We start from the raw sequence: 27,487 nt of genomic DNA, 5'->3' as shown, positions 1-27,487 counted from the left end.
CGCTTTACAAGATGGCGTTGGCTACACCAAACAGCTGATAAATGACAGGTGTCTTCGAGTCAGCTAGATTGCTATGGAAACTGAAAAGTTTGCAAGCCGGTGAGCTGTCAGAACAGCAATTTCAACTTAGTTTTTATTTATTTTGTATGGTTATTTATTTAGTTTTTCAAAGCGAGTTAAACCGGCAGATTTAAGAATAATACAGCAAACGTCAGTTGATGTAAGTAACTGTGGATTTCTTTTTCTATTATATATTCTCGATTATATGTCGTTTAAAAGTTTACAATTATTTATTCAAGATAGATTATGTATAGCAGGAGGATTTACCATCCGCTGCGTGGCGCCAGTTGCTACGGTTAAAGTTTTGCCAAAATTCAACAATTAGGTCAAAGTTCTTTTCTTTATTGACTGAAAAATATTTTTAAAATATTTTTCAGTTTAAATTTCATGTATTTTGTAGAAAATTTGTCTTTTGTGGCAGAAAATCATTCTTCTTTTTGGAAAATTTATTTCTTTTTTCGAAAATTTCATTTTTTCTAGAAGTTTAAATATGATGTAATTCGATGAAAATTTGTCTTCTTTTGTAGAAAATAATTCTTCTTCGTTGAAAATTTATTTCTTGGTTTGAAAATTGCATTCTTTTTTGAAAATTTTTATTTTATTTCTTGAAAAAAACTCTTTTTTAAAGCTGAAAATGTAATTATTATAATTTTTGTTGAAAATATATGTTTCTTAGTTGAAAATTCGTTTATTTCTTTAGCTAAAAATTAATTTTTAACATAATTTTTGTAGTAGTTAAAAAGTCATTTCTATAGTTAAAAATTTAACTATGTTCAAACATTCGTTTTTTTGCTAAAAACTTTTAAAAAATTTGAAAATATAGCTAGGCCATTTTTGGTTGAAAATTTACCTTTTTTATTTAAAAATTCAACTTTCATTGCAAATTCGTCTTTCTTGTAAAAAATAATTTTTATTTTTGAAAAATGTATCTTTTTTTTTGATAATTCAACCATTTTTCTTAAATTCTTTTTTGTTGAATTCCAGTTTTTTTTTAATATGAAATTTAAATGTTTTTCGTTTAAAAATTCAACTGCTTCGTCGATAATTAAATTACTTTGTAAACATTTTTTCTATTTGGTTGATAATTGAACTATTTTGTTGAAAATTCATTTCATTGATTGAAAAATTAACTATTTTTTTAAATTCCTTTACATCATGTGAAAACTTATCTTTTTTAGTTAAAAATACAACTTTACGGTTGATAATTTAGGTATTAAGTTCATGATTCGTCTTTTTTTGTTTTTTTTTATGACTACTCTTCTCCTTTGAAAATATTCTTTTTTGCTTAGAATTTAATTTCTAACTGAAAATGTAATTATTTATTCTTATTAAAAATAAGTTTTTCGACTCAGATTTGAACTATTCCATTTTTTAGTGGAATTTTGTTGGTTGAAAAATGAATTTCGTTAAAAATTGAACTTGATAATGCATAGTTTGTTGAAAATTCATGTTTTTGTCCGAAATATATTTTTCTTCTTTGAAAATTTCATTTTGTGGCTTAAAGATGAACTATTTTCTTGAATATTCGTTTTTTTTTCGATGAAATTAAATTTTTGTACTGAAAAAATAACTTCCATTTTTTGTTGAAAATTGACCGTTTTTAGTTCAAAGTTCCTTTCTTCAGTTGAAAATTAAAATATTCCTTGAAAATTCGTTTTATTTTTCTAATTGAAAATCCATTTCTATACATAAAAATAAGTCTATTTTGTAAAAAATAGATTTTCTTTTGCTGAAAAATTTTGTTGGAACTTAAAATGTAGCTAGTCCATTTATAGTAGAAAATTTCCGTGTTTTAATAGAAATTTTAAATACTTTATTAAAAATGTACATTTTTGTTTTGTTTTAAAATTTAACTCTATTAAATATCTTTTTTTATGTTTAAGATTAATTATCTGAAATATTAACCACTTCACTTTGTTTATGTAAATTGAACTACTTTATTGAAAATTTATTTTGTTGAATGAAGAATGAAATATTTGTTTAAAATTCGTTTCCTTTTGTTTACAATTTTTTTTTAGTTGTCCGAAATATCATTTGTTTGTTGAAAATTGACCGTTTCTATTGTGGGTTCGTCTTTTTTCATTTAAAATTAAACTATTTTGTTAAAAATTAGTTTTTCTTATTGAAATTTCATTTTTATGGTCGAAAATAGAACTATTATGTTGAAAATCTTTTTTTTAACTTATTTCAAACTTTATATAGCTCAATCAATTTTGGTTGAAAATTTATCTTTTTTAGTAAAAAATTTAACTGTTTGGTTTAAATTCATCTTTTTGGATGAAAATCGAACTTTTTTCATTGAAAATTAAATTATTTTGTTTAAAATGAGTTTAAACAATAATTAAGTTGTAAGTGCATCTTTTTTAGTTGAAAATTCATTTCTATGGTCGAAAATTCAACTATTACGTTGAACATATTCTTTTTTAAGTTATTTCAAACTTAAAATAGCTAAATCAATTTTGGTTGAAAATTTATCTTTTTTAGTCAAAAATTCAACTGTTTGGTTGAAAATTCATCTTTTTAGTTGAAAATTAAAGTTTTTTTCAAAATATACTTTTTTGTAGAAAATATAATTATTTCATTTTTGGTTTAAATTTTCTCTTTATTAGTTGAATATTCAACAATTTGGTGTAATTAAAATATTAATTTATCCTGGTAAACTCCCCTACTTTTATTAAGTTGTGTGTAACTTTGAAATTGTTATTATTGTTTCATAAATAATAATAGAAATGACATCTTGAGTAATATTATTTTATTCTTAGAGTATTAGAAAAACTAGTTTTTTAGACATCTGACTGCTAGCAAAACAACCTCGTGTATTTTAAAGTATCATTTTAAATATTCTTTAAAATTAAAGAATGGCTAATAGAGTGATTGAAAAAATTATTTTCGAATCTGAAAGAGCATACTATTTGAGTTTTTTCTTCTTTAACTGTTTCTGTTTTTTTTTTTGTTTTGTTTGCTCAATTGTTTGAAAATTTATTTACTAAACTTCCATACATATATAATTATATAGTATTTGTATTACCATGATTCAAAAAAATTTAATGAAAATTTTTCAAACTAATTTTAAATGTTTTCTTTTATATAGTATGATATACTCATATACAATATGACATAGTTTAGACCAGATAAAAAACATCATCAGCGGAATGCTCGTTCTGTCTCCTCTTTCAAATTTAAATTTGATTTTTTTAAAGATCGACATTTTGGATTTTCCAATTTTTTATTTCCCAAGGACTTATTTTCTACTTTGGATTCCTATTTGCTGATGAGGATAATAAAGATAATAAAGATAATGTAGATAATAATAATAAGATAATAAAAGATGTTCGTCGCCCTAGAGTTATACGACGCCTTGTTGACTTTTTGAAATTTTTGAACTATTATTATTTTTAGGGTCGGTAAAGGTTAAACTTTGTTTTTAATAAATTTTCTCCTAAATTTATTTCATCAGCTGTTACAATTATTAATTAAAATAGTGATCTTAATTAAAATTGAGAATTATATTACGCCATGTCCTTTTTTGCATTGCTATAAGTGAAAAAATGCTAACTTCGTAGTGCATATTTGATATGGATAACCTCAGTTCAATTTGAAAAATAACAATGTTCAAAAATATATTTAACCTTAAAAGTAACCAAAGGAATAATACTCGAAATTCAATAATTTGCGAATAAATCAATTACTTTCAGGTATGTAATACAACAGAATAATGTAAACTATCATTCTGTGAAGGTTTTTACCTAAGAATTTTGTTATAAATAGTTAATTTATAAATATTTTGTGCACGTGGCGTACTATAATTCTGAGAAAAAATGAATGTTTAGAATCTTATATTGCGCCATGCCCTTAATAAATTTTTCACTTCGGCTAAAATACATTCATAATAGTATTAAAATTTGTACTGATATGTTCTTGATCATGCATTATTTTTGACCGTTAAACTTGTTTCAACGTTTGACAACGTGTTTGTAGAGTATATAATTACACAGTACCAAAAAATGGTTTTGGGAGTCTACTGGGATTCTAATAGGTATACTTGATGTTTTTGGGGTCGGTGAACACGAATCCATTCGCAGAATGTGCCAGCACATCAGGATTTGCAGTAAAATTCAAAAAATGGTTAAAACCCTGGAATTTCTGCATAAATTTCGTCCCAAAACCTACAAACTCCAAATTAACAAGCCCCAAACGCACAAACCCCAAAGGTTGTGTATACAAAGCCGGTACCGGTAAAAAAATGGTCGGTACCAGTAAAAAAATAATTGTCGGTACCGGTAAAAAAATTACCGGTACTGACAATTTTTTTACTGGCTTTATTAAAAAGCATATTTTAAGGATAGAGCCTAGACTGCGGGAAGAAAATATTAAAAAATTATTTTTTTCCAAATGTGTTTACTGCTACTGTTTGATCCTCAATATCGGCCATCTTGCTAGTTTGTTTCTCAGACTAAAAATCCTTGGCAAAATGTTATTTCTGTAACCAGTGATAGAGGTGCCTTCTAGTCCGACAACACGTTGTTGGAAAAGGGTAAGTATTATGATCAAAATTATGTCTGTGACCAGACACACCGCCCCCACGATTCGTTGGAAAGGGGTAGAGGTTTGACCAAAATCATTTCTGTGAACAGTCACAGGGGTGCCTTCCAGTCCCCCTCCCTATGAGATGTTGAAGAAAATTTAGACAAATTTGCATTCCATGAATTCCATGAATTCCTTGGATCCCGTGAATTCCATGAATTCCATGAATTCTATAAATTCCTTAAATGTGGAGTCTACATGCGACCTTAAATTATTTCTTTGACCAGCCATAAAGGCGCCATTTCGCCCTTATGTGGCTGTGGAGAAGGGTAGGTGTGCGACCTTACATTATTTCTGTGACCTGTCACAGAGTTGCCTTTCCGCCCCCACGTGGCATCAGAAAAGGGGTAGAGGTGCAAACCCTAAATTATTGCTTTGATTAGTAACAGGGGTGTCTACTCGCCCCACGAGGTGTTGGAAAAGTGGTAGGGGTGCGACCTTACATTATTTCTATGACCAGTCATAAGGGCGTCCTTCCGCCCTTACGTGGCGTTGAAAAAGGGTAGGTATGCGACGTTACATTGTTTCTGTGACTAGTCAGAGAGGTGTTTTCCCGCCCACACGTGGCGTTTGAAGAGGGGTAGGGGTGCGACCTTAAATTATTTCTTTGATTGTTAATAGGGGTGCCTACTCGCTCCCACGAGGCGTTGGAAAAGGGGTAGGGGTGCAGCCTTAAATCATTTCTTTGACCAGTCACAGGGGTGCCTTTCCCGACGAGACGTTGGAAAGGGGAAGTGTGCGACCTTACATTATTTTTGCGACTAGACACAGTGGTGCCCTCCCGCCCGCACGAGATGTTAGAATGGGTAGGGGTGCGACCAAAATTATTTCTGTGACCAGTCACACGGGTGCATTTCCGCCCCCACGAGACGTCAATAGTAATTCTTGAGTCGAAAATCGACGATAAAGTGTGATTTATATATAAAACGTTTCGTTAAACGGGTCAAAAGCCAAAAACTATCAAAATAACTCCTCAAGTACATGGTCTTACTCTAAAATGCGTAAAAGTCTCTTTCTTATGCTTGAAATATGCTTTTTGCCGGTACAGATAGTGTATATAAACTTCGTAAATAAAAAACGTAATTTTTTAAAGTTTTAACACTTAAAATTATATTTGCAGGTGTTTTCATATCTAAGTTTGTAATCAGCGCATCAACATATATCAGTATACGATTGACAAAAAATGTAAAAAAAAAAGAAAAAAAGAGGGCAACATGCAATCTTGCCGGCGCCGGCAACTAACAATGGTGCCGGCGCCGGCAGGCTAGCCACTACGTTACTTAAATCGCATGAACTCCTTGAATGCCACGAATTCATTGAATTGCATGAATTCCTTGAATTCCATGAATTCATTGAATTGCAGGAATTCCATGAATTCATTGAATTGCACGAATTCCTTGAATTTCAGGAATTCGACGAATCACATGAATATCTTGGTTCTGCCCTACCTTGCTAGAAATATGCTTTCTAAAAAAACCGGTAAAAAAATTGTCGGTACCGGTAATTTTCTTTACCGGTACTGAAAATTTTTGTTTACCGGTGCGACGATTTTTTTTACTGGTACCAACAGTGTATACACTTCCAACCCCACACCAACAAGCCCCAAACCCACAAGCTCCATATGAACAAACCCACAAACCCCAAAACAAAAAGCTCCAAAACCACAAACCCCAAACCCACGAGTCCTAAACCCACAAGCTCCACATCCACAAACGTACAAACTCCAAACCAACAATCACAAACCCACGAACCCCAAACTAACAAACCCCAAATTATACCAATTTCTGCATTGATAATGTGAATTATTTGGGTTTGTGGAATTGAGGTTGTTGAGTTTGAGGTTTGTGGATTTGGGTTCTGGAGTTTTTGGGTTTGGGGTTTGTAGGTTTGTGGATATGAAGCTTGTGGGTTTTGGGTTTGTAGGTTTGAGTTTTATACGCTTGTGGATATGGAGCTTGTGGGTTTAGGGTGTGTGGGTTTGGGGCTCGTTGGTTTGGGGTTTGTGGGTTCAGGGCTTGTTAGTTTGTGGACTTGAGGCTTGTTAATTTGGGGTTAGTAGGTTTGGGGACGAAATTAATGCAGAAATTCCAGGTCTTTAACTATTTTTGGAATTTTACTGCAAATCCTGACGCGCTGGCTCAGTTCTGCGAATGGATTCGTGTTCAGCAACCCCAAAAACATGAAGTCTGCCTATTAGAATCCCAGTAGCCTCTCAAACCCATTTTGTGGTCCTGTGATTATTGTTAAACTTTGAACCTCATTTTCTCAGTTTGACAGTTGAGGGACTTGCCGCGCTATAAATTTCAGAGTGACTATTTTTATAATAAGTATCTTTTTTTGACTTAATACTGTGCATATTATTTCAGGAAATACAATGTTCAGGGTCATTTCAGACTATTAATTGTCACCAGGTTGCAAACTTTCGTATTACAAGTCCCATAATATTTTTAAAATTTTATGTTTTTTTCTTAAATATAGGGCTTGTTCCTCAATAAATAATAAATACTTTTTAACAAAGAATTTTTTAGCCTCCAATTTGTGGTAAAAAAATTGAAAATGAAGAAAATTCATTCTGAAAATAAAATAAAATCAATGATTATTTTTTCACAAAAAAAATAAATAAATGTAGTGGATAGCATTTGGAAAATTCAAAATTACAATTTTTTTGGCACCCTACCGTTTCTAATAGTTAAAAAAAATCTGTTTGAAAAATAATAAGAAACTGCGTCTGATAAATCTAATTTAAAAAAAGCAACTTCATACAAATATATTGCAAAAAAAACCTCAAATTTCGATGTTTTTGAAAAATTGGAATAATAATAAAATATGGTGATTATTGAAAATGATTCTGCCTAATATTAACATTTTTTGGAATTTTTGCAACCACTTTGCACCAAGATTGACCATTCGGGTGATCCAATTTTTTTTCGCTCTTTCAAACATATCGCCCGGAAATTCGTTCGAATCCGCAAAAAAATAAAACGACTTTTTTTTGTCTTTTGAAAAAAAATATCAAGCATCCTAAAGTTTAACACATATTTCCTATAAAAAGTACGGTTTTGCAAATGTTATTAAGGATCGTCAATATCAGCTGAATAGAGTTGAAACTCAACATTTTTTTTTCACAATTAGCCATAGAATGCGAATAAAATATTAATTTTTAAATATCTCTCCCATAAACCTGATTTTTAAGGTCCCAAAAAAACGCACAAGTGAAAAAATGTTTTTGGCGAGTTTTTGGCGTGAATTGTGATTTTTTGCGGTTGTTTGAATGCAAATCGTTGCTCATACTAAAATATTACTTTATACTAATAACCAGATGTTTAAGTAAATTTTTAAAATAATTTATTATTGTTTTAAGCAATTTTCTCTAAGATTAGTTTGAGAAAGTCGCGATTTTTCATAACTTTTCCACATTTCGACCAATTTTCAATTAGAGTGTTTCTTAGTTTTAATTAATGTTAAAATACATTACTGTTTGAACGATTTATTATTATTTTTATCAATATTTTTAAAGAATAATTCTAGAAAATTGCAGTTTAAAAAAAAATGTCGACTTTATGCCCAATTCTTAATTACAGTGAGGTAAACGCAGTTTTTTTCTAAAATTTTCAACTATTTGTCTATACTTTTTATTTGAAGTGAGTTAATAATTAATTCAGTTTAGCCAAAATAGTTATTTAAACAAACTATTATTGTTTATAACTATCTTCTTCTTTAATAATGCTAGATAGTTGTGATTTCTTCTGAAGTTTTTAACTTTTCACTCACTTTTTACTTAGTGAAGTAATGAATAATGCAATTTGAAACACAAAGTTGTTTAAGAAATTAATTATTGTTAACTAAATTCTTTTAGATAAGTGCTAAAAAGTTCATTTTTTCTGAACTATTAAACTTTTTTCGACTTCTCAATTAGTGAGGTGATAATTAATGCAAGTTAAAAAAAATTGTTTAAACAACTTATTATCGTTTATAACTATCTTCTATTAGATAATTGTTAGAAAATCGCAAATTTGTCTGAAATTATCAGCTTCAAATTGACTTTTTAGTTAGGAACAAGTAATAAATATTAATATTAATTTCCGCAAAAAGGCTCATAGTAAATGTTTCAAAGAAAATTTACGTTTAATATGACACAAATAGCAAATTCCAAGAATATTTTAAATATTTGTTTTATTTCAGGTAAATATATTCACAAAAAAGAAAGAGTTTATTTAAAATACGATTCTCTCGAATGTCCATTTATTATTTGTTCATAAACTAAAAAACAAAGCGACTTTGGTGAAAATAATATTATTATTTATTACTTTTTTGTAACTAAAAAGTAAAAGAAAGCTTAAAACTTTAGAAAAAAAAAGCAACTTTCTAGTATTTTTCTAAGAGAAGATACTTATAAGCAATGATACATTTTTTAAACAACTATTTTTGTTAACTTGCGCTAATTATTACATCACTGAGTAAAAAGTGGACAACACGTTAAAAGTTTTTAGAAAAATCGCAATCATCTAGTATTAATATAGATAAATATAGTTAAGAATAAAAAAAATAATAATAATAATTGATTAAAACAATTATGTTTGCTCAATTTAATTAATTATTAAGCCTCCAAGTGAAAAGTGGATAAATGGTTAACAATTTCAGAAACAACAACAATTTTCTATCTTCAAGCAACGACAATAGTATTGAAAAATATAATAAATTGTTTAAACAATTATTGTTGATATCTTTAATTGATTGTTACTTCGCTTTAATTGAAAAGGTTTAAAATTTCCCAAAAAAAACGAAACTTGCTTCAATTAAAAGGGAGTATTATTATTATTATCATCAATAATATTAAATTGCTTCAAAAATTATGTTTGTCAATATTGATTAACTCTTAGCTCACTATAATTGAATATTGGACAAAAAGTGGAAATTTTGTGTAAATAAATGTGACTTTCTTTCTATATATTCTAAGAGATAATTGCTAAAAGATTAGTGAATTGTTTAAATAATTTATGTAAGCATCTAGATATTAGTATAAAATAATATTTTGCGTATGAGAAACAATTTACATTTGAAAAATAAACAAAAAACGTTAATTATTGCCAAAAACTCGAAACATTCATTTTTAAACCTATTGGTTTTTGGGACCGTATAAGAGATTTCTGGGGGTGACATTTAAAAAGTAATTACTTATTTGCATTATATGGCTAATTGTGAATAGAAATTGCGCATTTCTACTCGTTTCCGCTAATATTGAATAAAATTTACAAAAAAGTATTTTATTATTATGGCAAATACGTGTAAATCTTAATGGCACTTGCGCTACCTCTAAATATCATTTTTTTGTTTCAAAAGAAAAAAATATATTTATTTTTGTCTGGATTCTAAAAAATGTTCGGACATAATCTAGGGAACAAAATTTAAAAATATCTTCATTAAAATAATAATCAAATAATAATACCCCCCCCCCCCCCCCCCCCCCAATCATTAATTATTTCCAGAGTTATTGCAATTGTTCAAAAACATCAGAATTTGACGTTTCTTTACGAGGGAAAAATGTTCATGTGTTATTTTATTTTTTTGGTCTATTTTTTACTAAAATATATTTTATATTATTAATTGTTATCGAAAACCGAATAATTACCAAATTCTTAAAAATTATTTATGGTATTAGGATATCTAAATTCTTTTTTTTTAATCACGAATTATCTTGGTAGGATAACCCGAATTTTACATGTACGTAAAAAAGAGATTTCAAAAAATAATTTTTTACGCTCCTCCCTTCCCTCTCATATTATTTTTTTAATTATTACATTTTAAAAATGCTACCTAACATTTCTCGAATCCTCGAACAGTCACTTAAAAATAAAAAGGGTATTTACAATTCTTTTTTTGTGACAGATTATAAATTTCAATGGATTCTGAAAGATATATATTCGAGGCAGAATGGTTTGATAAAGTGGCTTGTGTTGTAAAAAAATTCTTATTGTACTACTATGTTTCCGACAATTCTGTAGAACTGGTACGTTTCTTATCAAATTTTATGTTATTATTTTAATCATAATTTTTATTAAAATCCTTTAAATGATTGATTCTAACTTTAATTTCTAGTATGATTTAAAAACAAAAAAAACTTTTTTGAGAAGAACAAAATGTGAGGGAGTCGAAGAAAAAGATTTTTATGTTGGAGCACTAATTACGATATTTTCTCGAAGCATGAGGCTCATAAATTTTGCAGACTGCAACACAAAAACTAAGTTATCTTCCAAAGCTCAAAAGTAAGTAAAAGTTTCAAACAATCTGAAAAAAATTCCTTCAGTACGATATACTAGAAGAAATTAATTTATAATTTTTTAGAACACTTGCAATCATAATGCCAGACATTATCGATAAAATGGGAGAAATTCTAAAAAAAATAGCAGCCCAGGACTTGCATATTGGAAACATAAAAATGGTCAATTTTACAAAAGATTCTGCGATAGAATTTTACAAGGGAAAATCAGGAAGTGACTTGTCGTAAGAAAATTTTATAACTATTATTTTTTAGTGAGCAATTTTCTTTTATGTTTATATTTTTAAATGCTCTTTTAATTACAATAATTTTCTGTCAGGAGGACAATAAATTATGTCATTTCCGGTCCAATTGTCGCAATCGAATTATTAGGAGAAGATTGTGTTGCTCGATGGCAGGAATTAACAGGTCCAAATGATAGTTCTGAAGCTCGAGAAAAAGCTCCTTCTTCTATAAGAGCTTGTTATGGAAAAGATTTTGTCCAAAATGCAGTTTATGGTTCAGCTGATGTAAAATCTGCTGATAAGGTATTCTCTTTTTAGAAAAAAATAAAAAAAAGTAATAAAAAATCTGCTATGTTTTAAAAATATTTATTTAAATGAAAAATGTGTGGATCTAGGAACTCAAGTTTTTCTTTCCTGATCCAAAATGCGAAAGAAAGGGTTTTAAAAATACCGCCACGTTCGAAGATTGTACCTGTTGCATAATTAAACCTCATGCTTTGCAGTCGAGGCTCACAGGTGAAAAAATATATTTCAATATTAATTTAAAAATACATTATTAAACCAATCTTTGAAATATAAAGCTTAAAAAATTTTCGGAACAACAAATGATTAATAGCTTTGAATTCGAAATAAAAAATTTTATATTAGTTAAAATTTCGAAAAAAGACAATACTTCGAAGGGAATGAAAAGGAATTGAACTTGTAAAACAGATGCTCTCAAAATTGAAAAATTTCTGGCTCTAATTTTTAAAATTGGACAATTTCATTAGAAAGGAGTGTAAAATGTATCATTTATAATTCAAAACGTTTTAAATTGAACAATAAAATTTTGAATGAAAGAATATCGAAATTGGTTGATTTCAAATTAAAAATTCGGAAATAAGACAAATTCGAAACAATAAAAATGGAATTTCTTTTTAGATTCAATGATGAAAATTGGTTGCTTAAATTTAAAGGAATTGAAATTGTATTATTTCTAATTAAAAACACTTAAAATTGAATAATTTCAAATATAAAACTTTTGAATTTAAAGAATTTTAAATTCGAAGCGACTAAAATTTGACAATAATTTGAAATTGAGAACTAAATTAGATGTTTTAAAATCAAACCTTTTGAAAGTATAGAATATTAAATTGTCATAACATTAAAAAAATTACGATTTAAGATTAAAATTTATTCGACTATTTTTTTAAATCAAAAAATAAATTCGATATTTTTACCGTTAAAAACGAACAAATTTCAATTATAAACTTTTAATATTAAATTATTATAAAAAAATCAAAATAAGAAGTAATTCATAATGGAAAGCATTACAAATATTAAACATTTTTTATCCTGAAATCTTTAAACATTTCAGCTTATTTAAATCAACTTAAATTGTTTAAAAAATAAGAATTTTTGAATTGTTCACATTAAAAAAGAAAACTTAAAAATGGTACACCTTAAATTCAGATTTAATTACCTTTCTGGATTTAATTTATAAAAGTTTAAAGTATTCTTTATTACTGTCTAAATTGTACTTTTTTAAATTTATTCATTTTAATTTTAATTCCCAAATTAAAATGTTTGTTTAAAAAATAATATTAAACAAGATTCCTATAGATCTGTGTATGATTCTAATTGTTTAATTATACAATTTTAAGATTTTCAATTAATTGAATGTTTCAAAGTGAAATCCCCTCAAATTTTAGAATTTAAAATTATCATTTATTAAAAAATTAACATTGATGCGACAAATTTTTCTAAGATCAAAAAATGAATTCCTCGTCATTTTCACTGTTCAAAATTCAAAAATTTTCAATCACAGCGTTTAAAAGTGAATTATCCTTTGAAAATTAGAAAACTTTTAATAGCTAATTTTTTTTAACTAGGCAAATTTCATAATAATTTTAGTATTAAAACATATGAGGGAAAAATAAATATTGAGAACTTAAATTGTAACCATTCAAAATTAAAGAATTTATTTGATTACTGAGTTATCAATGTTAAGTTATTTTTATTTATTTTTATTTTAAACAACCCAATGTTTGACACTTCATTTAGAATTATTATTCATTCTTCATATTTTGCAATCAAATATTTTATAACATTAAATTATTTATTTTTCAAATTCAGTAAATTAAATGTTTCATGTTCACTGTTAAAAATGGACAATTTTCATTTAAAAAGATTTTAAATTAAATTCTTCAAAAAAATGTTTAAAATAAAAAGTGATCATTGAATTGGAAAATTCTTGAATAATAAAATTCCTGAAATTATAATATTGGCGAAAATTTTTTCTTATCAATATTATTTATTCATTAAAAATACAATAATCGAATATTTTTATTATTTTATTATTTTTATACTTTTGAATATAAAATAACAATAATTGCATGAAATGTATAAAAAATAAAAAAAAAGCGTACGTCTCGAACAAAAAACAAAATTTTACCTAAATTTTCTTCGTATCTAATGGAATTTTTCAAATAAACTTGACAGAATTCAGTTCAGCACTGATTTATCTCGAAGTTTCTGTTTAATTTTTGTTTAAATTAACAATTCGATTTTTGATAACATTTTTTTGTGATTAAAAAAAAAATACTATGCACATTTTCAAGCAAAATTTTTAATTCAAAATGTTATATTTTTCAACTATTGTTATTTTAAATTCAAACAATAATTTAACAAAATTTAACATTCTTCATCGATGAAAATAGCTAATTATTTTATTTCTAATAAATAAATCATATTTTTTCAAACAATTTTTTAGTTCTTTAAATTCGGAGATTTTATCATTCGGGAGTTCTTTAATTCGGGTTTTTTATAATTCGGCAATTATCTGTAGGAAATTTTCAAATTCGTTAATATTATAAACTGTCGGGAATTTCATTAATTCGGTTATATTTCAATTCGGGATTTTTATATTTCGACCATTTTGACAATTTCGGGAATTTTATTATTTTCGCATTTACAATTCGGGAATTTTTTTATTTTTATCTCTTATGACATTAAACAACGCATTTTTTTAATTTTTAGTTTTAAATTGTTGAATTTATTTAATTTTAAATTATTATTCGATTTTACAATTTTCCTATCAAACATATTAAAATTTTAAATGATTTATTTAATTAAATCTCCTATATAAAGTTTCAATGTTTGAAAATGCACCATTTTATGCTTTTCCATTTGAAATTTTGTTTTCAACTTGAGTTGGAAATGTTTAATATTTAGGAATATTTAAAAATCAAAATTATTAATTTATCAATGCGTAGTTCTAAAATCTTCTCATTCTTCAGAGTTCGCTTTTAGAGATTTTTATTTTTTATTGCCTACAATTTATTCTGGAGGCACTTAATTTAAGATTGCTAGAATGCAAAGAATTAAAAAACGCAGAGAATTATATAGGTTTAAATTTGAAAGAAAAAATGTAGAATATTTAAATCTAAAATTATTACTTTAAAAGCTATCAAGATTTTTAATATAAAATTTCGCAATCTTGAGAGATTTAATAATGAAATTCTTTTGAAAATTTTATATTTGAATTTTAAACTACAAAATTGTGAAATTTGAAACTTAAAACCTAAAAAAATTAAGAAATTTCGAACTAAATATTTTCGAATTTAAGTCTTCGAAGCAAAAATAAATAAATTAGAGTGGTATTAAGTAGCACTCAAATTTTCGCACTAAAAAATCCGATTTCTTAAAAATTTAGTCGAAAATTTAAGAAAATTCAAGTTTAATTATTCTAAAACTTGTATTATTTTTCATTAATTAAAAATAGGCCACATTGTTGATGATATACAAAAAGCTGGTTATCTCATTACTGCAATCCAATTATTTCACGTCGATCCAATCAACGTCGAAGAATTTTTGGAAGTCTACAAGGGAGTTCTTCCGGATTATGGGGTACACAATTTAATTATTTAAAAAAATGTTGTTATTTATTATATTCTACATCATTTTTCCTATAGGCAATAGTAGCAGAATTGCAATCCGGGCCTTGCATAACCATGGAAATAAAGCACAAAGATAAAACAGTTAATGTTCCAGTCGAGTTTAGAAAATTATGTGGGCCCATGGATCCGGTAAGAATTTTTTTATTCAACTTTAAAAAATATTCTTGTATGTTATTAATCTTATTTTAGAGCTTAGACTAATATTATTTCTGACATTATTTGACACTTTTTTTTAGCAATTTCACTATTTTGAAAAAAAGGACGCTAATGTCATAGATTTCCCAAAATATCATATAAGATATCTCAAAAACTCTAATTCTAAAATATTCCAAGGGATTTCTCAAAATTTCTGTAAAGTTTAAAGATTTAAAGAATTTTTCAAACATTTTAACTGTTTTCAGGAATTTGTGAAGATTTTATAGATTTATAAAATTTTAGAGTATTTATAAAAATTCCAGACGTTTGAGAATTTCAAATACTTAAGGGATTTTAAAAGATTTCAAGAAGTTTGATCTGATTTTAGAAGATTTAAAAGTTTTCACAATCTTTGAAGACATTTTCTGAGATATTAAAATTTTTAAAGGATTTGAGAAGAGTATCAAAGATATCAAAGCATTTCAAGGGATTTAAAAGAATTTTCAGAGAATTGTAGGAAGTAAATGGCATTAAATGAAATTGCATTTTAAAGAACTTCTTGGGATTTCAAGGGATTCTACGGATTTCATGGGACTTTTTTGAGCTCTCAGAGGATTTGAAATATTGAAAGATTTTTAAAGATATTTAGAGAAATTGAATATTTTAATGTGTTGTACCGGATTTCAAAATTTTTTTATGGATCTCCTAAGATTGAATGTATTATAAAGAGTATACTGTATTTTTAAAGATTCCGAGGAATTTTGTAAGATAAAAAGGAATTTTACTATTTTCCAGGAATTCGAAGGATTTCAACCGGATTTAAGGGTTTTTAAAGATTTCAGTTGATTTCAATTAGCTTTATCAAATTTTTAGAATTTTTTGGATTTCAATATTTTACGGGATTTCAAAGCCTTTCAAGGGATTTCAAGGATCCTTATCATATTTACGGGATTTTCCGGGATTTTAGAGAATTTCATAGATTTCATCATTTTAAAAGTAATTTTGAAAGATAATGCAAAGTTCAAGATGGTTTAGTTTCCTCGCGTATTTATTGAACTAAAGGAATTCATGGAATATAAGGAATTCGCGGAATTCACCAAATTTAAGGAATTCGTGGAATTCACGAAATTCATATAATGGCCGGAGTTCATATAATGTCCGGAATTAACGGATTTCATGGAATTAGCGGAATTTCTGGAATTCAAGGAATTCACGACATTCAATGAATTCACGTTATGCACAGAATAAAAAAAATTCACGAGAATCAAAGAATAAACGGAATTTTCGGAATTTAAGGAATTCACGGAACATACGATATTGATTTGAGGAATTCAAGAAATTCAAGGATTCCAAAGAATTCGCAAAAATCGAGGAATCAAAAGAATTCAGAAAAATCGAGGAATTAACGGAATTAAAGGAATTCAAGGAATTAACGGAATCCAAAGTATTCACGTAACTCTAGGAATTCATGGAATTCCAGAAATTCACCGAATTCATGGACTTCACGACATTTATGGAATTTCAGAATTCATGGAATTCACGAAATTAATTGGATTGACGATATCCAGGGAATACGCGGAATTCATGAAAATGACAGAATTCATGTATTTTACGGAATTCAAGAAATGCATGGAATTCGCGAAATTCAAACAATTCAACGAATTCTCGGAATTCATAGAATGAAAGAAATTCTTTAAAATCACAGAATTCGTGTAATTAAAGGAATTTGCACAATATATGGCGTTCGTGAAATCCACAGAATTAATGGAATTTCAGGAATTCGCGGAATTTATGTAATTTATGTAATTTTTGGAATGTATGGAATTCATGGAATTGATGGAATTGAAGGAATTTACAGAATACGCGGAATTAATAGGAATCACGAAATTCAAGGAATTTTTAAAATTCAATAAGTTAATGAAATTCAATGAAATTACGGAATTTACAGAATATGAATTTCGCAAATTCCATGAATCGCACGAATTCCGTAAATTCCGTAAATTCCATAAACTAAGCGCATTCTCTAAATTCCCTAAATTATAAGAATTTCGTGAATTCCGATTTTTTTCGAATTCCTGGAATTCCTTCAATTGTAGGAACTCAGTCAATTTAATTAATTCCGTAAATTTCATGAATTTCATAAATTTCTTCAATTCCATGAATTACATGAATTCAGCGAATTTTTATAATTCGTTGAATTACATTAATTCCGTGAATTCTATGAACGTCGATTATTTCACGAATTCCTTTATTGCCGCGAATTTCGCGAATTCTGTGACTTTCATGAATTGCTTAAATTCCTTCAATTCCGTGAATTCGTTGAATTTCATAAATTCTGTGAATTCTGTAAACTTCGTGAGGTTCTTGAACTTCATAGATTTCGTGATTTTCTTCTTTTCCATAAATCCCATGAATTCTGTGAATTTCATAAATTTTGCGAATTTCATGAATTCCAAGAATCCTATGAATTCCATGAATTTGGTAAATTCCAAGAATCCTATGAATTCCATGAATTTGGTGAATTCCATGAATTTCGAAAATTCCAAAAATTAGGTTATTCTGTAAATTCCCTAAATTACAAGAATTTCGTGAATCCAGTTTTTTTGCGAATTCCTAGAATTCTATGAAATCAGTAAATTTCATTAATTCCGTGAATTTGATAAATTCCGTAAATTCTATGAGTCCCGTGAATTAAGTAATTTAAGTAATTCGTTGGATTAGACTAATTCCGTGAATTTCATGAACGCTAATTATTTCGCGAATTCCTTTAATACCAAGAATTCCGCGGATTCTGTAATTTTCATTAATAGCTTAAATTACTTTAATTCCACGAATTAGTTGAATTTCATAGATTCCGTGAATTCTATGGACTGCGTTTCAATTTTTTTTTTCCATTTTCAAATAATTTCATAGTATTTCAGCAAATTTCAAAGAGATTAAAGAGAAAAAGTATTCAAGTAAATTAAAACAAATTTAATTCAGTAGAATTCATTTTGAGTGCTTAATTTGCAGTTGAGTTTTGATTACTTTAAATAAAAAATTGTTCAACATTAAGAGTTTGAATTTTCAAATTTCATTGACCGTGAAACATTTTAACCAGCAGGGAAATGCCCTGGAATCTTTTTCCTCGATTAACACTTTCACTCCGATTATTGAAAATTTTCAAAGAAGAAACAACTTCTAATGAATTTCAAATCATTTCGTAGGATTTCAGAAGCTTAAGAAGATTTCAAGGAATTTTACAATAGTTGAGGAGCTTCAATGAATTCACTTCAAATCAAAATATTTTTTTAAGATCACAAAAAAGAATGTTATAGATTCTAAGGGTTTATAACAAATTTGAGAGTTTTTCAGGGATTCCATAAAATTTAATCAGAATTCAGGGTTTTTAAAAGGTTTCAGGGAATTTCAGCGGCTAAAAAAAATTTCGACAAATATTTAAAATTTCAAGAAATTTTGTAGGGTTTTATCAAATTTTGTGGGATTTCATAGGATTTCAAAGATTTTATCATTTCTGAGGATTTTTGGAAGATATTAAAAGATTTTAAAGTGTCGAGGGTATTTTAAGAAATTTCGAGGAATTTAGCCAGATTTAAATTTTCTTTAAGGGGTTTCAAAGAATTTCTGAGGATTTCAGAAAATTTCAAAGGATTTTAAAAAGTTATCCAGGATTTCTCTGATATTTAAAATATTTCAAGGGATTTCAACGGATTTGTAGGGAACATTCGGTTATAAATTAAATGAAAAAAAATTTTAAGGGATTTCTAAGGATGCCTACGGATTTCAGAAATTTCAAGGAATTTCACAATATTTGAAGGATTCATTGGATTTTAAAAGAAATGATAAGATTTCAAGTAATTTCTATGGATTTGAAGTGATTTTGTAGATTTCAAGGAATTTTCAATTATTTACGAGTTTTCTAGTGATTTTTAGAGGATATGAGAGTTTCTAAAGAATTTCAAATGGTTGTACCTTTTTAGTCAAAAAATTTCTCAAAACAAACTATTTGCATCGGACATGATTTTTTTATCGTTTTTTAAATATTTTCTTATTTACTCAATGTCATTACGATAGGTGTATTAAATTTTTCTACATATGGAATTATCCCTTTTTACATTAGGCAATTAAAAATAAGATAGGTAAATTTAAAAAACTACTTGTTTTAGGAAAATTTCAAATAATTAAAAAAATGGTTAAACTAGGTGCCATGCGTTCGAACTGCCCCACAGTGGGGCAAAAAAAACATCTGTGGATAAATTGATTTTCGGAAGACAATTATTATCTGATTTTGACTTTTTACATTCTCATTCCTGAGAATGCAATGTAATCGTCCAAATTTTCGATCTCTGGTTTGTCCAATCGAGTCCGTATTTGATACACTTCCAAAGGTACCCAAAATGAAAGCTAAGTTCGTTAATCAGATATTTCGAAACAAAATTAAAAAATTGGGAGCATTTTCAAAATTCCAAAAATTTTGTTTTGAAATTAAAAAAACTTTGTGTCGAAATTTCTAATAGATGGGTGAAAGACTTGCAAATTATTCGAATACAATTTTTTATTTTGATGAAAATTAGAAAAGTTATATACTTTTCAAAAAATATAGAAAATTATTTTTTTCATAGATCCGAAAATCTCATTCAAAATTTTCACTAGATACCCAATATATTTTAAAACCATTCTCGCCGATTTTTTCGATTAGCCCAAAATTAAAAAAATTATAACATTTTCGAAATTAGAAAATTTTTTTTCTCAATATTATAAAAATTTGTGTTAAAGTTTCTTATAGATGGGTAAAAGACTTGCAAATTATCCAAATAAAAATTTTAGTCTTGATGAAAATTAGCAAAGTTATATACTTTTCAAAATTTTCAAAAAATAGAAAAATTTATTTTTTCCATAGATCCAAAAATTTCATTCAAAATTTTCACTAGATACCAAATATATTTCGCATTGTGGTCTGTGCACAAATGTGGAGGGTAATGCAAGCAACGAGCGCGGAGCGCGAGGTAAATACATTGCCGAGTGCGGAGCGCAAGATAAATATATTATCGAGCGCGAAGCGCAAGAACCAACAGTCGCGCGCCCTAGGCGCGCTCAATCTAGCGATTCTAGATTGAGCGTTTATTGGCGTTTATTTTCTTCTTCATTTAATAGAAAAAAATAAAAAAGGACTTTTGAAGTATACGGGTTAAAAAAATTATTTCATTCAACCAAAAATACCTAGAAAACTGAAACCAACTATCAAAAAAAAAGGTGTCTAATAGCAATGCAAATGTTACAAAATTGATTGAATTTCTTACAAACAAATAAGTGAATGAAAATGGTTACGTGGGGATTGGCGGCGATTCGTCACTTGATTCGCACTAAATTTAAACAATTTATGGACAGAAAGAGTTTTTTAGTTAAAATGATTTAAAGTACCTTAATTAACAAATGCACTAGTTGGCTATGTTTGAAGGAACATACTTAATTTTTCGATGCAATTAACTGTAAATAACTAAGTTCTAAGTGTTTAAGAACATTTTGATGACAGTTAAAATTTCATTATTGTAAACAACAATTGTTTATATAAATTTTTATCATTTTATGTAATTATAAATAAAATACAGCTTTTTTCACGAATTTAACAGCCATTTACTTAGCAATATTTGTCTGCTATGAATCGATAATATTTGATAATTGTTTAATCAAACTTAATTAACAAATGCATTATTTGGCTATTTTTCAGCATTTGAACTTGTTTTTTTATGTGTAATAAACTGTTAATGACATACTTTTTAACTTTTTTTGATATTTCGATAACGATCCACTATTTTTATTTTTATTAACAAGGTAGTAAACAAATTTTTCTCTGCTATTACATTTGTAAACTAAAATTTTTTTCTTGAGGAAAACTTAATTACTACTTGAATTTATTTTTCGGTTAACGGAATTGATCAGTTTATTTTGAAAATAACCTAATACGATAAAATGATCGAAGTCATCACTAATAAAATGATTATATATCAATAAAACAGAACTTATTTTTCTCGGTATTAGTTTGATTTCACCAAATAAAAACAATTTTAAATGCTAAAAAATAGCTTAATAGTGCATTTATTAATAAATTTTGGTTAGACAATTATCAAATGTTATCAATTCATAGAAAAAAATCATTGCTAAATAACTGGCTGTTAATTCCGTGAAATAAGCTGTCTATTATACTTAGGTTTTATTTCCAAGTAATATGTGATCGACTCAATAGAAAAACTTTATTCTATCAAAAATACCAGATATGGATGTATGTTTATGAAATTGCTTTTAGAATAACAAATTATTTATGACCTTTTATTAATTCAACTAAAAAACTTTTTTTGTCCATAAATTGTTCAAATTTATTGCGAATCAGGTGACGAATCGCCGCCAATCGCCATGAAACCATTTTCACTCAGTTATTTGTTTATAACAAATTCAATACATTTTTTTACATTTTCTTTGTTATTATAAATCTATTTTGGATAGTTTGATCAGTTTTCTCGATATTCTGATTAAATTAAAGCATTTTTAAAAAACCGTTATATTTCAAAAGTCGACTTTTTAATGTAATTTTTGTTATTAAATAAACAAGAAAAAAACGAAGGATTTAAACATGGGCGTAGCAGTTCGATGCGAAATGTTAATAGCTTTCATTTAAGAAAAAAGTTAAAATTGAATAATAATTGTCTTCCGAAAATCAATATTTCCATGGACGTTTCTTTCTTTACTGTGCGCTTCCACCCAAACTATTCCCTTTCCCTTCCCGAAATTCTTCCTCTTCTGCTGTACCCTCGCCACTCTTCCCAAGCTAACGCCCCCTTCCCCTACTTTCCTTCCTCAGCCATAACTGCCTTCCTTACTCACCCGCACTATCCTGATAGCCGTTCCTTCACTTTCCTCACTTCTCGTCATTTCTGTTACTTCTCACACTTCCCTTCCGTAATTCTTCCTTTATTTCATTTACTTACCCTCCCATACTTCCCCTCAATTCTGCCAATTTTGCCTACCCTAACTTCCTCACATCCCATCACTCATTTTCTCTCGCTCCACTAGTTTCTCTCTTTACTTCTTCTTGTTACCCCTGACCTCATTTCTCCTTTGCTTCTCCTACTTTATCTCTCCTCACTTACTTTACTTATCCTTGACTTATTTCCCCTACTTATACTTCATTCATTTACCCTCACAAACCCTCTCCTTATTTTCGCTTAATTCTACTACTTTTACTTCCCTCATTTGTCTCTTTGCTCCTGCTTCCTCTCACCTAATTTCGCCTCACTTCAATAGACTTTCTTTACATCCCCTCCTTTAGTTTCCCTTGCTTTCCCTACTTTTCCTCTCATCACTTCCACTACTTATCCTCTATTAATTCCCCCTGCTTCCACTCCCCTGATTTCCATAATTTCCCCCACTTTTCCTCACCTAATTTCCCCTAACTTCCTATTACTTACTCCACTTCCTCTCCTCTCATTGGACTCACTTTCGCTCCTTCCCTTCATCATCGGTCACTTTTTCTTACCTACTCACCCACACTACGCTTCTACCCTCCCATCACTCTCTCTCTCTCTCTACTTATTTCCCCTCACTTCCACTAATAACTATCCTTAATTTCCCCCTACTTCATATGCTTCCCCTCCCCTAATGTCCTCTGAATTCCTTTATTTGTCTTACTTCCCCGTTTTCCTTTCTTTAACTTCCCTTTGCTTCCCCGCCTTTCATTTTCCAATCATTTTTTCCAATTTTCTTCTCATTTTTCGTGCTTTCACTCAGTTCATTTACCCCCACTAACCCTTTCCTCATTTTCTCGCACTTCCCCTACTTCTTCTACTCCCCCACCCTTATTTCCCTTGTTCATTCATCTTATTTCTTCTTCCCCTACTTTCCTCTCACTCCCCTAATTTGTCGGCCTAAGTACCCCTCACTTCCCCTACTTTTCCACCTTTTATTCCTCTCGCTTCCAAACTCTCATTTCCCTCACTTCCCCTCTTCATATTTCCCCTGCTGGACAAAGTATACGGACAGAGGGATATAAATGAAATAAAAAATTTTCATCATAATATTTACAATGATGAATCAATACAAAAGACAAAACTCAAATAGTGGACCTCTTAATCATATTCAATTTTGAATTTTTTGTTTGGAAAATAAATTTGGTTAGTGTGCTTGTTCGGATTCGAATGCTATTGTTTTAATCACCGTAATTTTTATTGTATACCAGATTAAAAAAAAAACATTCTCTTTCCGCGCTACGCCCGCGACTCGCAAGTTTGAGCGTTCCTAGTGCGTGCGCCGGTTGGATCCCGCACTTCGCGCTCAATAATGTATTTAGCTCGCGCTTTGCTCTGGATAATGTTTTTACTTTGCGCTACGTTTGCGGTCATTTTACACCCCTCACATTTTTGCATAGAACTTTTAACATTAAAGGTCAAACCATCGACAACTGAAATTTTATGATTGTGAATTCTCCTTTGTTAAAGCTCTTTCAGCTTAGAAACATAAATTCTCATCACGTGTCTCTAGACAAAAATAAGATTAAAAATCAAATTTTCAGATCTAGTTTAAAAACAATTTTTTTATGAGACATTTTATTGCATCTTGTGTTTTTTGTCCAAAAATTTAATTTATTTGTAATGTAATTTTTCACGATTAAAACAAAAACGAAGCGTCAATTGAAGAAGTGATTTATAGCGAATTTGTAGATCTTTTTTGGGTGCAAAATTCTGGTCTATTCATCGTTTTTTGTATATTGCATAGTTTGTCCGCAAAATGGAATTTTCGATTTTTTATTATTTTTAATGGGATCAAAATTTGAATTTTCGATTTTCTAAGCAAATTGTAAATTTTATTACGATAATCTTGTGGGGCTTTCAAAAAGAAACGTTTTGCTTCTCCTGACTTTTTTGTAGCATACGTTGTTTGGCTTAAAATGTTCATTTTCGTTTATTTTTTATATTTAAAAAATGTTATAACTCTGAAAATGTTATTTTTATGGGAAAAAATCGCGAGGATAAATTGTTCGAATTTCCAATTATTACGTATAGCCACGCATAGAATTTTTAAATCTTGGAAAAAAATAGTTTCAAAAATTTTGAAAATTCTCTAACTTTTTGACTTTTTTTCTAAAACAGCTGGCTAACGAACTCGTTCTTTATTTTTACGCCCTAAATAAGTGTGCTGACGATCGATCCAATCGGATTAATTTTTCAAAAATTCTCTTGCCTATACGATACAGAGTACAGACTACAGACAGACAGGCAGACTTCTTCCTAAAAATCGTTTTTTTCTGACTCAGCGGGTCTCAAAACATAGAGATTTGTTCAAAACGACTAAGGCAAATTTTAACTAATACCTTCTCATTATGATGGTTACGTAAAAATTGGATGCCACTTTTTACTACTATTTTTTATAGTTTATGTTACTATTGACACTATTTTGAATTTTTTAAATAAGTCTCAGACCTGTCATTTCCTATTATCCTATTGTTTGTACTCGGTATTGTTCTTTTTTACCTAAGATTGGTTGACTGCAAAGTTGCTCAATTTTTTTTTACTTTTCGCGTCATCAAACTTACATAATAAAATTCTGATGCTAACTTCAGGAAATAGCGAAGCATGTGAGGCCTGACACTTTACGAGCTAAATATGGAAAAACAAGAGTACAAAACGCTGTTCACTGTTCAGATTTACCAGAAGATGGATTACTTGAGGTAAGAAGATTATGTATTAATTTTATTATATAATTTTTTTTATATTATATTGTGTGTCGATACTTCAACATTTCAAATTTATATTAATATTTAAGGTGGAGTATTTTTTCAAGATCCTCGACGAGAGTTAAAAATGAATGAACCAATGTACTTTAATATTTTTAATAAATATTTTCGAAAATTGTTTAATATTTCAAGGAAGTCTTTCACTTTTATTCCATCCTTAAAAAAGCTAATCAATTTATTCGATTTTATAATCCGATTATGTATTATTATGAATGCAGAAACGATTACAACAACTTTAAGAACAAGGACAAGAAAGTGCAGAAATACAACTAGGAAGTTTTTCAAGGGAGATCCACTTCCACGTGTAATTTTTCATTGTTTTTCAAGTATTTCTCAAAGACAATTTTTACTGATTAAAATAATGCAGATTCAAGGACTGCCATCAGTCAAAAGTTACTTTTTAAATCCGTCAATCAATGTCCAATAAAAAATTTAATTGTTAACCAAATAGATGAATTTTCTACTGAAATGATGAATAATTAACCAAAAGAATAGATTTTTACCAAAATCAGTTTGACTTTTAACTAAGTAGATAAGTTTTCAAACAAAAAAGTTGAATTTCCAACAAAGAAGATGAATTTTCTATCTAAGAAGACGAATATTTAACAGAACACAAGAATTTTCTAACAAAAAGTTCAAATATCAACTTTAAAATATTCATTTTCAACCAAAGGAAACGAATTTTTAACAAAATATTAAGTTTTCAACCAAAGAGACTAATTCCAAAGTGAAAAGATAAATCCTTAAACAAAGAATGAATTTTTCTCGAAGCAATTTAACTTAAACTTATTAGTTGAATTTTTGAACAAATTAATATTAATTTTTCGCCAAAATAACTGATTTTCTTCCGAAAAAGACGAATTTTCAACAAACAAACAAAATTTAACAAAGTAGTTCGATTTTCAACCAAATAGTTAAATTTTCTATTAAAAAAGACGAATTTTCAATCAACCCGTTCAAAACTCAGCTGAAAAAAATTAATATTCAAACAAAAGAAAACAAATTTTCAACAAAATAGGTACATTTTCAAAGAAAAATATTTATTCTCGATTGAAATAATGAATTATTAGCCAAAAGAATTTTTCTCAAAACAGTTTAAATTTCGACAAAGTATTTGAATTTTCAAACACAACAAAATAAATTTTTACTGCGAAGAATAATTTTTTACCTAATAAAGATGAATTTTCGACCAAATACATAAGTTTGCAACTAAGATTATGAATAAAAAAATGGACTTTTGTAAAAGTAGTTCAGTTTCAATCATCAGTAAAATTCTCAATAGAAAAAAGAATTCTCAACAAAAAAAGTAACATATACTTGATGTGTCAAATAAAAACGGTTATTATTTCATTCAACAAAGATTTTAATTTAAAATGAAAAAAATTTTAATATAACCGAAAAAAAAAGAATTTCTAACAAAATACATGAGATTTGAACTACGACGTTGAATTTTCAACTAAAACAGATCAAGTTTCAACAAAAAGTGCAATCAGGAAATTTCCAGGAAAAGCAATTAATTTTTAACCATAAAAAGCAACAAATTTCCAACAAAATATTTAAATTTTCAACCATAAAGATAAGTTTTCAACTAAAATTATTAAAAATTTAACAACGAATATTTAAAAAAGTTGAATTTTGAATAAAACAAGTTTAATTTTTAACGAACAATGTAACAGTTAATAGTTCGATCAGAAGAAGAACGTTATTTTAGATAAGAAAAAAATTATTAGACCAAATATAGGCATTCTCAACAAAATAGTTGAATTCTCAACCAACCAGTTAAATTTTTTACTAAAAAATATCAATATTCAACAAAAAGTGAGAGAGTTGAATTTCCAGTTAAAGAAATTAATTTTTAATCAAAGAAAAAAACAAGGCATTTTAAACAAAATAGTTAAATTTTCAACTATAAAGAAGAGTTGTCAGCTAAAATTACGAATCTTCGACGACAAATATTTAACAAAGTAGTTGAACTTTCAACCAACTGGTTAAATTTTGAACCAAAAACGTTTAATTCTTCACGAAAAATGTAGCAGTTAATACTTCAAAGTAAAAATGACATAATTTTTTATAAAAAAAGCATATTATCAAACCTAAAAAGTAATTCTCAACAAAATAGTTGAATTAGTAACCAACTAGTTGATTTTTTAACTGAAAAAAGCATCATTACACTAAAAGTAGAATAGTTATATTTTAACAAAAATACAATATTTAATATTTTATACAACAAATTTTTAATTCTAATTAAAAAAAAGTCCATATTTCAATCTAAAAAACTTTTATTTCAAATTAAAAACAGTTGAATTTAATCAAAAAGAAGAATTTTCAGCAAAAAAACTTATTTTCTAACATTAAAGACGAATTTTCAACTAAAAAAAAAATTTAACCAAAAGTGGAATAATTAAATTTTCAGTTAGAGAAATTAATTTTTAAACAAAAAGACAATGAATTTTTAATAAAATAGTTAGATTCTAAACCATAGAGT

The 27,487-nt window shown here is 27.8% G+C and overlaps 1 protein-coding gene across 1 annotated transcript; it reads left to right on the top strand.

The window, feature by feature from the left end:
* The first annotated feature begins 61 nt into the window (after positions 1-61).
* On the top strand, positions 62-25,127 carry LOC117167683 (nucleoside diphosphate kinase 7). The gene is made up of 10 exons (XM_033352797.1): positions 62-220; positions 10,531-10,651; positions 10,741-10,907; positions 10,987-11,145; positions 11,241-11,448; positions 11,541-11,661; positions 14,909-15,033; positions 15,099-15,212; positions 24,829-24,936; positions 25,032-25,127. Exons 2-10 carry the CDS (start codon positions 10,544-10,546, stop codon positions 25,065-25,067), a joined length of 1,146 nt encoding a protein of 381 aa, XP_033208688.1. The 5' UTR covers positions 62-220; positions 10,531-10,543; the 3' UTR covers positions 25,068-25,127.
* Positions 25,128-27,487: the final 2,360 nt, after the last annotated feature.

This window comes from Belonocnema kinseyi, chromosome 2 (assembly GCF_010883055.1).
Source record: "Belonocnema kinseyi isolate 2016_QV_RU_SX_M_011 chromosome 2, B_treatae_v1, whole genome shotgun sequence".
Taxonomy (NCBI): Eukaryota; Metazoa; Arthropoda; class Insecta; order Hymenoptera; family Cynipidae; genus Belonocnema; species Belonocnema kinseyi.
This window is presented reverse-complemented; position numbering and strand designations above follow the sequence as displayed.

Excerpts from the sequence above, each read along its gene's own strand:
- LOC117167683 (XM_033352797.1), top strand. The coding sequence starts at position 10,544 with ATGGATTCTGAAAGATATATATTCGAGGCAGAATGGTTTGATAAAGTG. Across the intron at positions 10,652-10,740 it reads CCGACAATTCTGTAGAACTG|TATGATTTAAAAACAAAAAA; the intron begins GTACGTTTCTTA and ends TTTAATTTCTAG. Across the intron at positions 10,908-10,986 it reads TTATCTTCCAAAGCTCAAAA|AACACTTGCAATCATAATGC; the intron begins GTAAGTAAAAGT and ends ATAATTTTTTAG.